Source organism: Prionailurus bengalensis, chromosome E4 (genome assembly GCF_016509475.1).
Source record: "Prionailurus bengalensis isolate Pbe53 chromosome E4, Fcat_Pben_1.1_paternal_pri, whole genome shotgun sequence".
NCBI classification, from domain to species: Eukaryota; Metazoa; Chordata; class Mammalia; order Carnivora; family Felidae; genus Prionailurus; species Prionailurus bengalensis.
In genome coordinates, this window is record NC_057360.1 from 56,948,971 (window position 1) to 56,961,688 (window position 12,718).

General features: G+C 41.2%; 1 protein-coding gene across 2 annotated transcripts in view; it reads right to left on the minus strand.

The window, feature by feature from the left end:
* The window catches only part of EPRS1 (glutamyl-prolyl-tRNA synthetase 1), a 72,141-nt gene extending 70,899 nt beyond the window's left edge, over nt 1-1,242 (minus strand). Inside the window, exon 1 of one of the 2 annotated variants that reach the window (XM_043568213.1) lies at nt 1,023-1,242. In XM_043568213.1, coding sequence (XP_043424148.1) covers nt 1,023-1,068 — 46 coding nt within the window. In that variant the 5' untranslated portion in view covers nt 1,069-1,242. The remainder of the gene's footprint in view (nt 1-1,022) is intronic. The other variant, XM_043568212.1, reaches the window with a different exon arrangement.
* Nucleotides 1,243-12,718: the final 11,476 nt, after the last annotated feature.

A 12,718-nucleotide genomic window follows, 5' to 3' on the forward strand; every position in this document is an offset into this window, starting at 1 on the left:
AAATTCTTTTGTGTAATTTTCCCAAGTAATAAAAAAGCAGAAATTCCAAGCTATCTATCTACAATAACCACAGCCACAAAGAAAAAGCAATTCCAAATAGAACTTAAGATGTATTAGGTGTATGGAAACCAATATGACAATAAATTTCATACATTGAGAAAAAAAATCCCTATCTAAAATAAGTGCCTATGAATAAGAAAAGTATTTACAACTGAATTCAAATAACATACTTCCTTTGATAACATTTAAAATGACTTCACAATATATCACATACTATGTAAAATGCAAAAAATAATTCTGTAAATAAAACTCTAGGCAGTTAAAAAAAAAAAAAAAAGATGTATTAGGAAGGTGACAGATCCGATGTTTATTCTGGCCTTGACTACATCCATAAGGATGTGTGTGGTAAAGCAACCCGATCAGTCCGCAGTATACTTGAGTGTTCCAGCAATTACCGTGCCACCATTAATTAAAAACAAGTGCAACCTCAGTTTTAATACAACCTCAGCGACTACGATCGTCTGCCTGGTTCCCTTTGAATCCAATAAAACATAAAGTAGTGAAGTGCACTGAAGATCTTTTCTGAGACGAGGGAGGAAGGGAGACGGGAAGGGGGATATGCTACAAGAGAGGCGAAGATAATGGGATTTTAACTTTCCAAATGATGTTTCTATGAGCAGTTGTAGGTCTCTAGGGAAAGCCACTTCAAAAAGGGAGAGGGGAGCTGGCTGAGAGTCATCCCTCTTAGAGAAAAGGACCGAGGCTGAGCGACGTGTCGCGCTGCCCGGGCTCACACCACGCCTCCCTCCACGCCCGAGTAAACCGTCTCCGGGAGCAGATCCACACGCCAAGGACGGAAGATGAGGGCCGCGCTGCTTACTTCGTGTACAGTTTCGGGAAGACGGCAGGCCTAATCCCACACCGCGACCGCCACTGCGCAACGCCGGGCGCGGCGACCTTCCCTGCCCCGCACCCTCCCCGGCTGATGCAACCCACTTAGGTCGGCGGCCTCGGTCCCTTACCCAGCGGAGGGTCTCCTGCATTTACGGTCAGACAGAGCGTCGCCATCCCCGCCGGTCTGCGGCTCTACCTGTCAGCGCGCCTGCCTGGCCGTCAGAACCACCCCGAACCCGCCGAAAGCGAGAAGCTGCAACGTGTGCACGCGCCTGACGCTGCCGCAGCCTTCGCCCCTCCCCTGCGTCGTGGCTGCCGCCGTCTCCGCGCACACCGTGATGCGTCATCGCCGTGCGCCGTCTCCGCCCCGCCGCGGGCCCCGTGGTCTTCGACCCCGCCCCTCTGCTTCAGAGGGAAGGAGGGCCTAGAGGCGTTTCGCGCGGCCAACGGAGGGGGCTGAGGCGAACGAGACTTTACGACCCTTCGTAAAGCGAGGAGAGCAGGTGTGAGAGCGTTTCCGAGGTGTGAGGGCTTGCACGTGAGCCACAAAACGGAACACGCCAGGGGAGCGGTGTGTTGTTGATGGGCACTGTGTGTTTAGAAACACAGAGAAGTCGTGGAAGCACCCTGCACATCAAACCATGTTACACTGGGGATGGGGGGAGCTTTTCTGATTTTCCGCATTTTTCAAAAGAAGAATGCATTTCCAAGAGTTATTTTCATATTTGAAAATAATGCTTAAAAAGAAAGGATTTATTTGTAAAAGGCGTTACTAAAAGCCAGTGCCCGCGTTTGTCTTGGCTTTGTTTGCCTGGACGCAGATTTCTCCTCTACACCCCATGGGAAGGGGTGGGGGTAGAGGTAGGGGCATTGTGTGTGCGTGTGTGTACTCCAAGGGCTGGTATTCGAGCCAAGGGGTCAAGAATTGATTCCAAAAAAATATCTCAACCTCATCACCCCACCAGTACCACCACCAATACATGCCCCACGTGGCCTCAAGTGGGGGTGGCATTAAGTGGGGTCAGTTGGTGCTATTCAACGGGAGCCTGGGGTGGTCAAAGGTGCGGAAGGGCTTCACTCACCTGATGCCTGAGGTGGGAAGTCTGGAAGCCTAGGCTCAGCTGGACCCCACCCCTCTCCATAGGTCCTCTCCATGTGAAGCCTCCAGCAGGGGAGTAAGACTTCTTACAGGGTATCTCAGTATCAGGAAAGTGAAGGTTCCAAAAGACCAAGATGAAAACTGCTAGGGTCCTCCTGATCTAGCTTCGGAAATCACATAGCGTCACTTTTGGGCCACTTGATTGGTGACCAGTGAATCACAGGGCCCACCTGGATACAGAAGAAGGGACTACACCAAAGCATCAATACGAGGAGGTATGGTTCACTGGGGTCTGTAGTAGATTTCTTGTGTCTCCCAAGAAAAGTCCAAGTCCTGGCCCTCAGTCCCTCTAAATGTGACTATTTGGAAACAGACTCTTTGCCTATGTAATGAAGTTAAGGATATTAAGATGACATCATCTTAGAAGGAGAGGGAAATTTGACACACTTTAATGAAGTCACAGAGACACAAAAGGAAGGGCTCCAATGGGTCAGGTTGAAAGTCAGGATGTCTGCATCACCAATTTCAAAATCTTCTTACTGAATCAGAGAAACCCACTGATGCATAATGAACTGAACATCACCACCAATAGGCTCTATGGAAAAATGATGCATCAGTTTCTTCAGGACTTGAATAACGTTAACAAACTGTACCTAGCCAGTGTGGGTTCTGCTGATTAGGTAAATGCTGCTGAAGAACGTAAAGAAGGTTCATTCCTCAGTGAAAAGCCAAACAAATGAAGAACATCAAGGACTGCTTCCCAGTGGCTCTCTTAGCAAATCTGTTGTGCTAATGTTAGCAATATGGTTCTGGTGGACACAGTCTATTTCAAAGAGCAGTGGGACCAGGAATTTGACAAAGAGCATACTGAAGAGGGAGAATTTGGACTGAACAAGAATATGAGCAGATCTGAGCAAGGTCTTTAATTCTGCCTTCCTTAAGGATGTGCAAGCCAAGATTCTGAAATGCCATAAAAAGGCAAGCATGGCTTTGCTGATCTAAGCACGATTGATCATGCGGATCTAAGGAGGATTTTGCTGCTGCCAAATGAAGTAAATGGTCTGCAGAAGCTTGAAGATAAACTCACTCCTGAAAAATTGATAGCCTGGGCAACTTACAGAATGCAAGCAAGAGTGATGTAGATTTGTACTTATATCAGTTCGAAGCGGAAGAGAGCTCTGGTATCAAGGCCATGCTGGGAGCCATGGGAATAGTGGATGCGTTCAGTCAACAGAGCATGACCAGGAGCCAGGGTGTTGAGGTGTCTAAAGTCCTACACAAGTCCCTTGGGGAGGTGGCTGAGCAAGGCACAGAATCTGCAGCTGCCACTGGCATGGAAACTTCCGACGTCATTGCCCTTTTATGAAAATTTCCATTGCGATCACCCTTTTCTGTTCTTTGAGCACATTAAAACCAACAGCATCTTTTTCTTTGGCAGAGCCTCCCCTCCCTAGATGCTGTCAGCCGGTCACTACTTTTGGTAAAAGCTCACAGAGTTGTTCTGGGAAATTGACTGCTAGAAATAACAGGTTCTATTTGTTTTCCTTTCTAGTATCAGTCACAACCAAGAATTTAATAGTTGGAATATCATGTCTGCCTATTTTTCTCACTCCACAAATGTGTAAACCTACATTTTTCCCGCTAAAGTTCCCTTTGGACATTAAAATAACATTCCCTTTGGACAAAATGTTCAGCTTCAAGATTAGACAAAGGGATATTTCAATACTGCATCTTCTAAAGTTGAAATATTGTTTCTGAACTGTTTACATGAATCAAACCAAATTATACCTGCTCTTCAAACTTATTAACCCAGACTCCTCCATTGCTTTGAATTTAGCTAATATCTGGGACCCTTACATGTCTATTTTATTTTATTTTATAAAATACATTATCAGTAAACCAATGACTAAAAAAACCAAAAATAGTAGTACATCTTTTATCTGTTTGCACCACTTTCCTTTTGCCTGAAATTATTTTCCCCCAGATTTTCATGACTGACTTCTTATTCAAATTTCAGATCTGAGTGTACCTTCACACATCCCTTTTGATGTCTTTAGCTTTTAATTTTTGCTAATATTGGCATTTCTTATCTATAGCCTTTCAGACATAATATTTACAGATTAAGGTCTTTTTAACTTGCAAACACAAAAGTGAGAAGTGGAATTGTTACCTGTTTAGCCTTGTAAAGATGGTTCCATAACATGTTTAACCTCATATTCTCCATGGATGGTCCCTCTCGGCTAGTAAATCAGACAAAATGTTCTATTTGAAGTCAGTGTAGTCTTAGATCGTCTTTTGTTACTTCTTCTGTTTTATATTTATCCTTTTAAAATCGCTTAGCAGAGAGCTCCTTATGCTGCCACTTCAAGCTTCTATGTTTTGGCCCTTTTATTATATATCTGCTTTTTTTATGATTATAGACTCATAATTTCATTCAAACAAAACAATGGAAGAGGCTTTCATTTTTCCTGGTCACAATATCATAAATGGCCAAGGGACAATATGTAGCTTTTTCTAAATGTGTGGAAATACTTAAATGAGATAATGGTTAGAGGGGGTAGGAAAAAGAGAATTATAAAGTGCTATGTAATGCCATTAAGATAAGGAAACTTGTATTGTCATGCTCAGCTTTTATTTTATGACTATTAAGAACTCCAAGGTGAAAGTCAAATTCCCCCCTAGTTATGGGCCCCTCCACTTCATCAACCAATACCTCACGTAACTTTCAGGGAGCTGTTTCAGATTTGGTCACAGCTTCCATCTACGTAGTATGCAGTGTGTTCACAGAGTGCTAATACTGTGATAGATTGCACTGATACTTTGAAGCTGCCCTCTTCTAAATATACTCCTCTTGGTCAAAGTGATTTTTAGGATTTTTTTGATATTATTAAGTTTCACAAAGGGCCCAATAGACTTTCCTGCACATCACCGATGTACACTCACTAAATATTATGCAGTGATTGAATCGTATATGAGATATAGAGAAAAGATCAGTGTTTATTTGCTGAGGAATTCTTGGGTCTCTCTTAAAAATTCTTTTCATATTAAGTGTCTTTTTCCATATGACGTACTAGGGATACAGAGAATCTTGAAATCACTTCCTCAACAGATGAATAACCAAATAACCTGTTTTTGAACACCTTCAGTGATGAGGAACTTAATACTGCTCAAGACAGCCCCTCTGTTTCTAAACACCTGTTACTATTAGAGGCATCTAAATCTGCTTTTCTGTACATCTGCCCACTACCCTCAGAGGCTGTTCAGGACAGGTCTGGGATCCTCTACATGGCAACTTTTCATACACTGGAAGTTGTCATGATGCCTCCCATGTCTTTGTTCTCTAGGCCAGATGTCTCCAGACCTTTCAACAATCCTTCAAACGATAGTTTTAATCTATCCCACCTTCCCTCTTACAAACATGCTTCTGTTACTCAATGTGTCTTTTAAAATGTGATACTCAGAACTGAACAAAAGGTTCTGGGTGTGGTGTGATCAGGGCAGAGTGCAGGCAGAAGCACTGTCTTTTGTTTTGCCCATCACCATGCTAATAACATACGCCACGTTAGCTCTTTACAGCCACAAGAAACTGTTGACTCATATTAATATTGTAAACAACTCCAGGACAGAGAGCCCAGAAATAAACCCATACTTAAAAGGTCAATTAACTATGAGAAAGGAGGCAAGAATATACAATTCTTGAATATACAAGAATATACAAGTGTTTTAAATAAATGGTGTTGGGAATACTGGACAGCTACATGTAAAAGAATGACCACTTTCTCACACCATACACGAAAATAAGCTCAAAATGTATTAAAGACCTAAATGTGAGACCTGAAACCATAAAAACCCTAGAAGAGAACATAGGCAGTAATTTCTCTAACATCGCCCCTAGCAATATTTTTCTAGATATGTCTCCTAAGGCAAAGGAAACAAAAGCAAAAATAAACTGTTGGGACTACATCGAAATAAAAAGTTTCTGCACAGCAAAACTGCACAGCAAAAGAAACGATCAACAAAACAAAAGGCAACCTACAGAATGGAAGAAGATATTTGCAAATGATATATCTGATAAGGGGTTAATATCCAAAATATATAAAGAACTTATACAAGTCAAAACCAAAAAAACCCACAAATAATCCAATTAAAAATGGACAGAAGACATGAACATACATTTCTCCAAAGAAAACATGCAGATGGCCAACACACACATGAAAAGATGTTCAACATCACTAATCATCACAGAAATGCAAATTAAAATCACAATGAGATACCACCCGTCAGAATGGCTAGTTGCAAAAAAAAAAAAAAACAAAAACAAAAAAACAAGAAACAAGTGTTGGCAAGGATGTGGGGAAAAGGAAACCCTTGTGCACTGTTGTTGGGAATGTAAATTGGTACAAGCATTGTGGAAAAAAATACGGAGTTTCTTCAAATACTAAAAAGAAATATACCATATGACCCACTAATTCTACTACTGGGTATCTGCCACTAAAAAACAAAAAATACCAATTTAAAAATATATATGCACCCCTATGTTTACTGCAGCAGTATTCACAATAGCCAAGATATGGAGACAACCCAAGTGTCCATCCATAGATGAGTGGATAAAGATATGGTATACACACACACACACACACACACATGAATATTACTCAGCCATGAAAAAGAATGAAATCTTACCATTAGTAACAACATGGATGGACCCAGAGGGTATTATGCTAAGTGAGATAAGTCAGACAAAGAAAGACAAATACATTTGATTTCACTCATATGTGGAATCTAAAAAACAAAATAAATGAACAAATGAGAAACCAGACTCTTAAATACAGGGAACAAACTGGTAGTTGCCAGAAGGGAGGTGGGGGAGGAGACAGATGAAATAGGTGAAGGGGATTAAGAGGTACAAACTTCCATTTGTAAAATAAATAAGTCATGGAGACAAGAAAAGTACAGCATAGGGATTTTAGTTAAAAAAAAGATTGTAAACAACTAAAATCCCTCGAGTTCCCCATTCTCTGCTTAACTAATGTAAGACGTTGCATGCATTAACTTAGCCTAGTCTTGATCCATAGAAGATTTGATAGAGCTAACATTTTCATTTTAAATATCATTGCTAACTTTGAACTTTTGAGATTGTTTTAGTTCCATCTGTGCCATTCAGCACATTAACTACTGTCAAAGTAATACAGACGGTTCTGAAAAGACTTAGGTACAAACATTCCAAGTGCCCAATGACTGGATGAGTCCAGAAATGCCTTAACAATTCAGAAGAGAGTGGGAATGTTTACGGAGTAGGAAAGAGATTAGTGCTAAGAAGTAATGATAACTATTCTATTTGTTTATAGAGTTCTGCAATCGTATTATTCTTCCCAGTCGAAACCGTATCATTCTTGATTTTGAGAAGCATGGAATCATCAAGAAAATGGATGCCATCAATAGAAATGACAAGAAGAGTGTACAACTGTGGTACACAAATAGAAACCTGCTTTCGGGAAAGTAGGACTACAGCAGTAAGAGTCTCAGGTCTTAGGACCATTATCTTGTTGGATGATTTTATTAGTTCCAATCGTTTTCTTAGACATTTTGAATTTTCTAGGTACTTTTTTTCTTTCTAGCCAATATTTCTACCTCCCATTTCTTTCATCGTCAAAGGGGCAAGGTTTATGTTGAGCAAAACCATATTTCTCTTACTCCTGACTTTGTGGGAATGTAGCTGTTTCACTATCAAGAATAGTGTTTCCTTCTGGTATCTTACAGATACTCACTATCCAATTAAGGAAAATTGCTTCTGTTCTTAGGTTAGCAGTATTTTTTCTTAAAAAAAAATTAAAATGGGCATTTTCAGCATCTACTGAGATTCAAACAACACATTAAACCCTTCTTACAATGTAAATTAACAGGAAATACAGAGATGAAAGAAAAAAACTCTGCCCTTCATAAAGGGACCTAGTCTTATACGTGAAAGAGACAAATAAAATTTGCTATACAATGGGATACATGCAGCAACAGAAATACATTCATCTTTTTTTTAAAACATTTATTTATTTTCAAGAGATGCAGAGTGCAAGTGGGGGAAGGGCAGAGAGAGAGAGGGAGACACAGAATCTGAAGTAGGCTCCAGGCTCTGAGCTGTCAGCACAGAGCCCAACATGGGGCTCAAACTCACGAACCGTGAGATCATGACCTGAGCCGACATTGGCCACTTAACCGACCGAGCCACCCAAGTGCCCCAGAAATACCTTCATCTTAAAAACATTTTGGAGGGGGCACCTGGGTGGCTCAGTCAGTTAAGAGGGCACTTTTGGTTTCCGCTCAGGTCATGATTTCACAGTTTGTGAGTTCCAGCCCTGCGTCAGGCTTTGTGCTGACAGTGCGGAGCCTACTTGGGATTCTCTCTCTCTCTGTGTCTCTGTCCACCCCTCCCTGGCTCATGCTCACTCTCTCACAAAATAAATAAATAAACTAAAAAAATAAAAATAAAAAAACATTTTGGAAATAAGAGTAATAACAATAAATGCATGAGTAAAAGCTTACACAAGGTACAAAGTAGCTCAGAAGATGGAAAATGATTATTCACGGTGAGTAGGGGAGGGAAGAGAGAATAGTAAAGGAAAGCTTCCAGTAAGAGATGGCATATCTAAGGGATGGAAAAAAAGAGGTCAAAGAAAGAACATGAGCTAAAGCCTGGAGTTGTGAAGCTGTGTGTATTTGGAAAACCGGCCAGTTCGTTACTGCCAGAATGTAAAATGTTTTGCAATGAGAGATTAAAAAGCTGGAATGTCAGCAGATACTAAATTATAAAGAGTTCTGAGGAACTAGAGTTCATCCTGTGATAGGAAGTAAGTAAAGAGTTTTAAGCAGCAGCAAGAGATATGATTAGGATTGCATTTTACAAGGACCGTTTCGACAACAGTATGGCAGGTGGATTGTTGTGTACAGAAACGGTGGCAGAGAGACCAGTTAAAATGTCATTACAGCAATGTATCAGAGAGGAGGTAAAAGATGAAGGCCTAAACTAAGGCAATAAAAATCAGAATTGAGAACAGAGAGGAAGTTCCAGACATATTTGAGAGGTCGACTCAGTGGTGATTGAGGAGATGCTGAGGAAGGGGGTGGTGGGAGGGAAGAAGGTGTGCCTGGGTTTATAGCCGGGCTTCAGGTCGGATGATTGGGTGGATGGTTGTCATCGTCTAAGAAGCAAGACAGGAGGGAAAACAGGTTGGCCAAGTATTTGGCCCCAAACTGATTTTTTGAGATGCTTCCATCTAGACAAAGGCTGGCTCAGGCGGTGGAACACGCGACTCTTGATCTTTGGGTCGTGAGTTCAGGCCCCATGGTGGGCATGGAGACGACTTAAAAAAAAAAAAAGGTATCTAGATGAAAATATCCCATAGCAACTGCGTAATATAATTCTGAGGCTTAGTTCAAACATCTTGCTGGAGTTGAGTGGTTGTCGAAATTGTGACGATAAACCAGGAAGAGGATACGGAGCTGTCCTAGGTAATATGATGGGCACTAGCCACGCAGGGCTATTTAATTTTTTTCTAACAGTTTCATTAAAATATAATTCATACACCGTACAATTTACTGATTTAAAGTGTGCAACTCAATGGCCTTTAGTGTATTCAGAGTTGTCCAATCATTAACACGATTTTAAACCATCACTCCAGAAAGAAACCCTGTATCTTTTAATAGTCATTTTCATTTCTCCTAAATACTTTAAACAAAAAAAAATTTTAAGACTGTACATGACCTGGCTCCTGCCTCCCCAACCTCATTTTATAACGTTCTTGTCTCCTTGTTCACTTTATTTCAGCCTATCCTGGCTCCCTTCCTGCTTTGTTTTTCTTTCTTTCCTCAGAAACACTGTGCTCGTTATTCCTACTGGAAATCTCAGCTTGGACATCACCTCCACAGAGAAGATATCCACTTTATGTAAAAGAGATCATCTTCCAGCCCCCCATCCTGCCCCAGTTGCTTTCTAGCTAATCTTCCTACTTGATTTCCTCTGCAGCATTTACCACAATCAAAATAATTTCACTTACTTGTTCATTATCTGATTTGCTTCACAAGAACATGAGCTCAACAAAGGAAAAGATTAGAGGTCAGTGTTATGTCCACTGTTGTATGTACCTAGAGCAGTGACTCACATATGTACTCAAAACATACTTGTTGGGCCACCTGGGTGGCTCAGTTGGTTAAGTGTCTGACTTTGGCTCAGGTCATGATCTCATAGTTCGGGAGTTTGAGCCCCACACCGGGCTGTGCACTGACGGCGCAGGGCCTGCCTGTGATTCTCTCACTCTCCCTCTCTGCCCTTTCCCACTTGAACATGCTCTTTCCCTCTCTCTCAAAAGTAAATAAACTTTATGTTTTAAACTTTATGTTTATTTACTTTTGAGAGAGAGAGAAAGAGACACAGAGCATGAGCAGGGGAGGGGCAGAGAGAGAGGGAGACACAGAATCCGAAGGAGGCTCCAGGCTCTGAGCTGTTAGCACAGAGCCTGATGCCGTCTCAAACTCATGAACCATGAGATCATGACCTGAGTCAAAGTTAGACATTTAACTGACTGAGCTACCCAGGTGTCCCAAGGTCCCAAAATAAATAAACTTTAAACACCCCCCCCCCCACACACACACACACACTTGTTGAATGAATGAATGGAAGCCAAGGTGAGAGAAAGCATGGTATTTGGGGAGACCTCTAAATGGTTGAGCACAGCTGGATATAAGCTAGTGATCAGAGTTGATGCTGGAGAAGGAAGGCATCAGAGTTTACATGCTATGATAAGAAACTAGTATTTTGGGGCGCCTGGGTGGCTTGGTTGGTTGAGTGTCTGACTTCGGCTCAGGTCATGATCTCACAGTCCGTGAGTTCGAGCCCCGCGTTGGGCTCTGTGCTGACAGCTCAGAGCCTGGAGCCTATTTCAGATTCTGTGTCTCCCTCTCTCTCTGCCCCTCCCCTGTTCATTCTCTGTCTCTCTCTGTCTCAAAAATAAATAAACGTTAAAAAAAAATTTAAAAAAAAAAGAAAGAAACTAGTATTTTATCTTGAAGGCAATAAGAAGCTCTAAAAGATTTTAAGTAAGGGAGTGGCACTACTAGATTTGACTTTGTAAAAAATCACCCTAGAGAATATGATAAGTGGAGTGAAGAAGAACTACAGCACAGGCAGGCAGATTCGTCAGGAAGATATCACAGTGATCCATGGAAGAAATAAAGGTGTATGAGGGTATAAATTAATGTATAAGCAATGGGATTGAAGAGAGAATGTAGACTTTCAAATATGTCTCTTGGATAACTCATTTTTAAAATTTTAATTTAATTTTTTATTTTTTAAAATTTACATCCAAGTTAGTTAGCATATAGTGAAGCAATGATTTCAGGAGTATTGGATAACTCATTTTTAAATAGGAGCCTGTAGGGGTGCCTGGTGGCTCAGTTGGTTAAGCATCTGACTTCAGCTCAGGTCATGATCTCATGACTCATGAGTTTGAGCCCCACGTCAGGCTCTGTGCTGACAGCTCAGAGCCTGGAGCCTGCTTCAGATTCTGTGTCTCCCTCTCTCTCTGCCCCTCCCCTGCTCATGCTCTGTCTCTGTCTCTCTCAAAACTAAATAAACATTAAAAAAAATTTAAATAGGAGCCTGTAGAAAATGGCTTCAGAAGTTATCCTCACATTGCACTTGGGCTTTTTTTTTTAAATTAGGTTTAACTGAGAATAAACTGAGGGTTGATGGGGGGTGGGAGGGAGGGGAAAGTGGGCGATGGGCATTGAGGAGGGCACCTGTTGGGATGAGCACTGGGTGTTGTATGGAAACCAATTTGACAATAAATTTCATATTAAGAAAATTAGGTTTAGTCTCCTCTTTATAGATAGAGAACTCTACTCTTAGAGGGAAGTAAACGGATTTAGGAAGCGATTTCCAAATTTGGCCAATTACTAGAATCACCTTGAGGACTGGTAAAATAATTTAAGGAGGGATGGGAAAGAATGAAGAGCTTTGTAGACATAGTAATTCACAGATACCTGTGAGACACCAAAACAGGCTTTTGGGCATGGCAATTTAAAATTTGAGAGGATTGTTGTTGTTGTTTTAAAGTAAGCTCTACACCCAAAGTGGGGCTTGCACTCACAACTCCCAGATCAAGAATCATATGCTCTACTGACTGAGCCAGTCAGGTGCCCCTGAGAATTCTAAACTAGACAAAGATTTTGGAATTAAGGGTAAGCAGGTGAAGCCATATGTGTGGATTAGATCATCTAGTGAAAAGGTAGAACCCAGAGCAGAATCTTGGTGAACCCACTGACATTGAAATGAAGAGAGACAAAGAGAAACCAAGAAAGGAGACTAGGTGGGAATGGCTGGAGAGGGAAGAAGAAAATCACTGAGAAGAGAGTTATAAGAGACTGGAGTGGTCAAAGGTGTCAATGTCAAGACGCCACACTTCAGGCTATGTTACAGATGCTGTGAAGTTATTATCTAAACTTCAATGATTATCAAAGTCCACAGAAGAGCCTTCTAAAAATATATAGAATCAAAACTGCTGGGATGAAGCCTATGAACGTATTTTTGAAAAGCTTCCTAGGTGATGTAGTTGGGTTTGAGAACCATTAATTTAAACCACTTTTCTCTAATCCAACAACAGAGAAATGTATTTAAAAGCACTGCAAAGAGACCTAAAAAAGAAAAATCTGGGCAGAATGTCAGAATGATTTTGA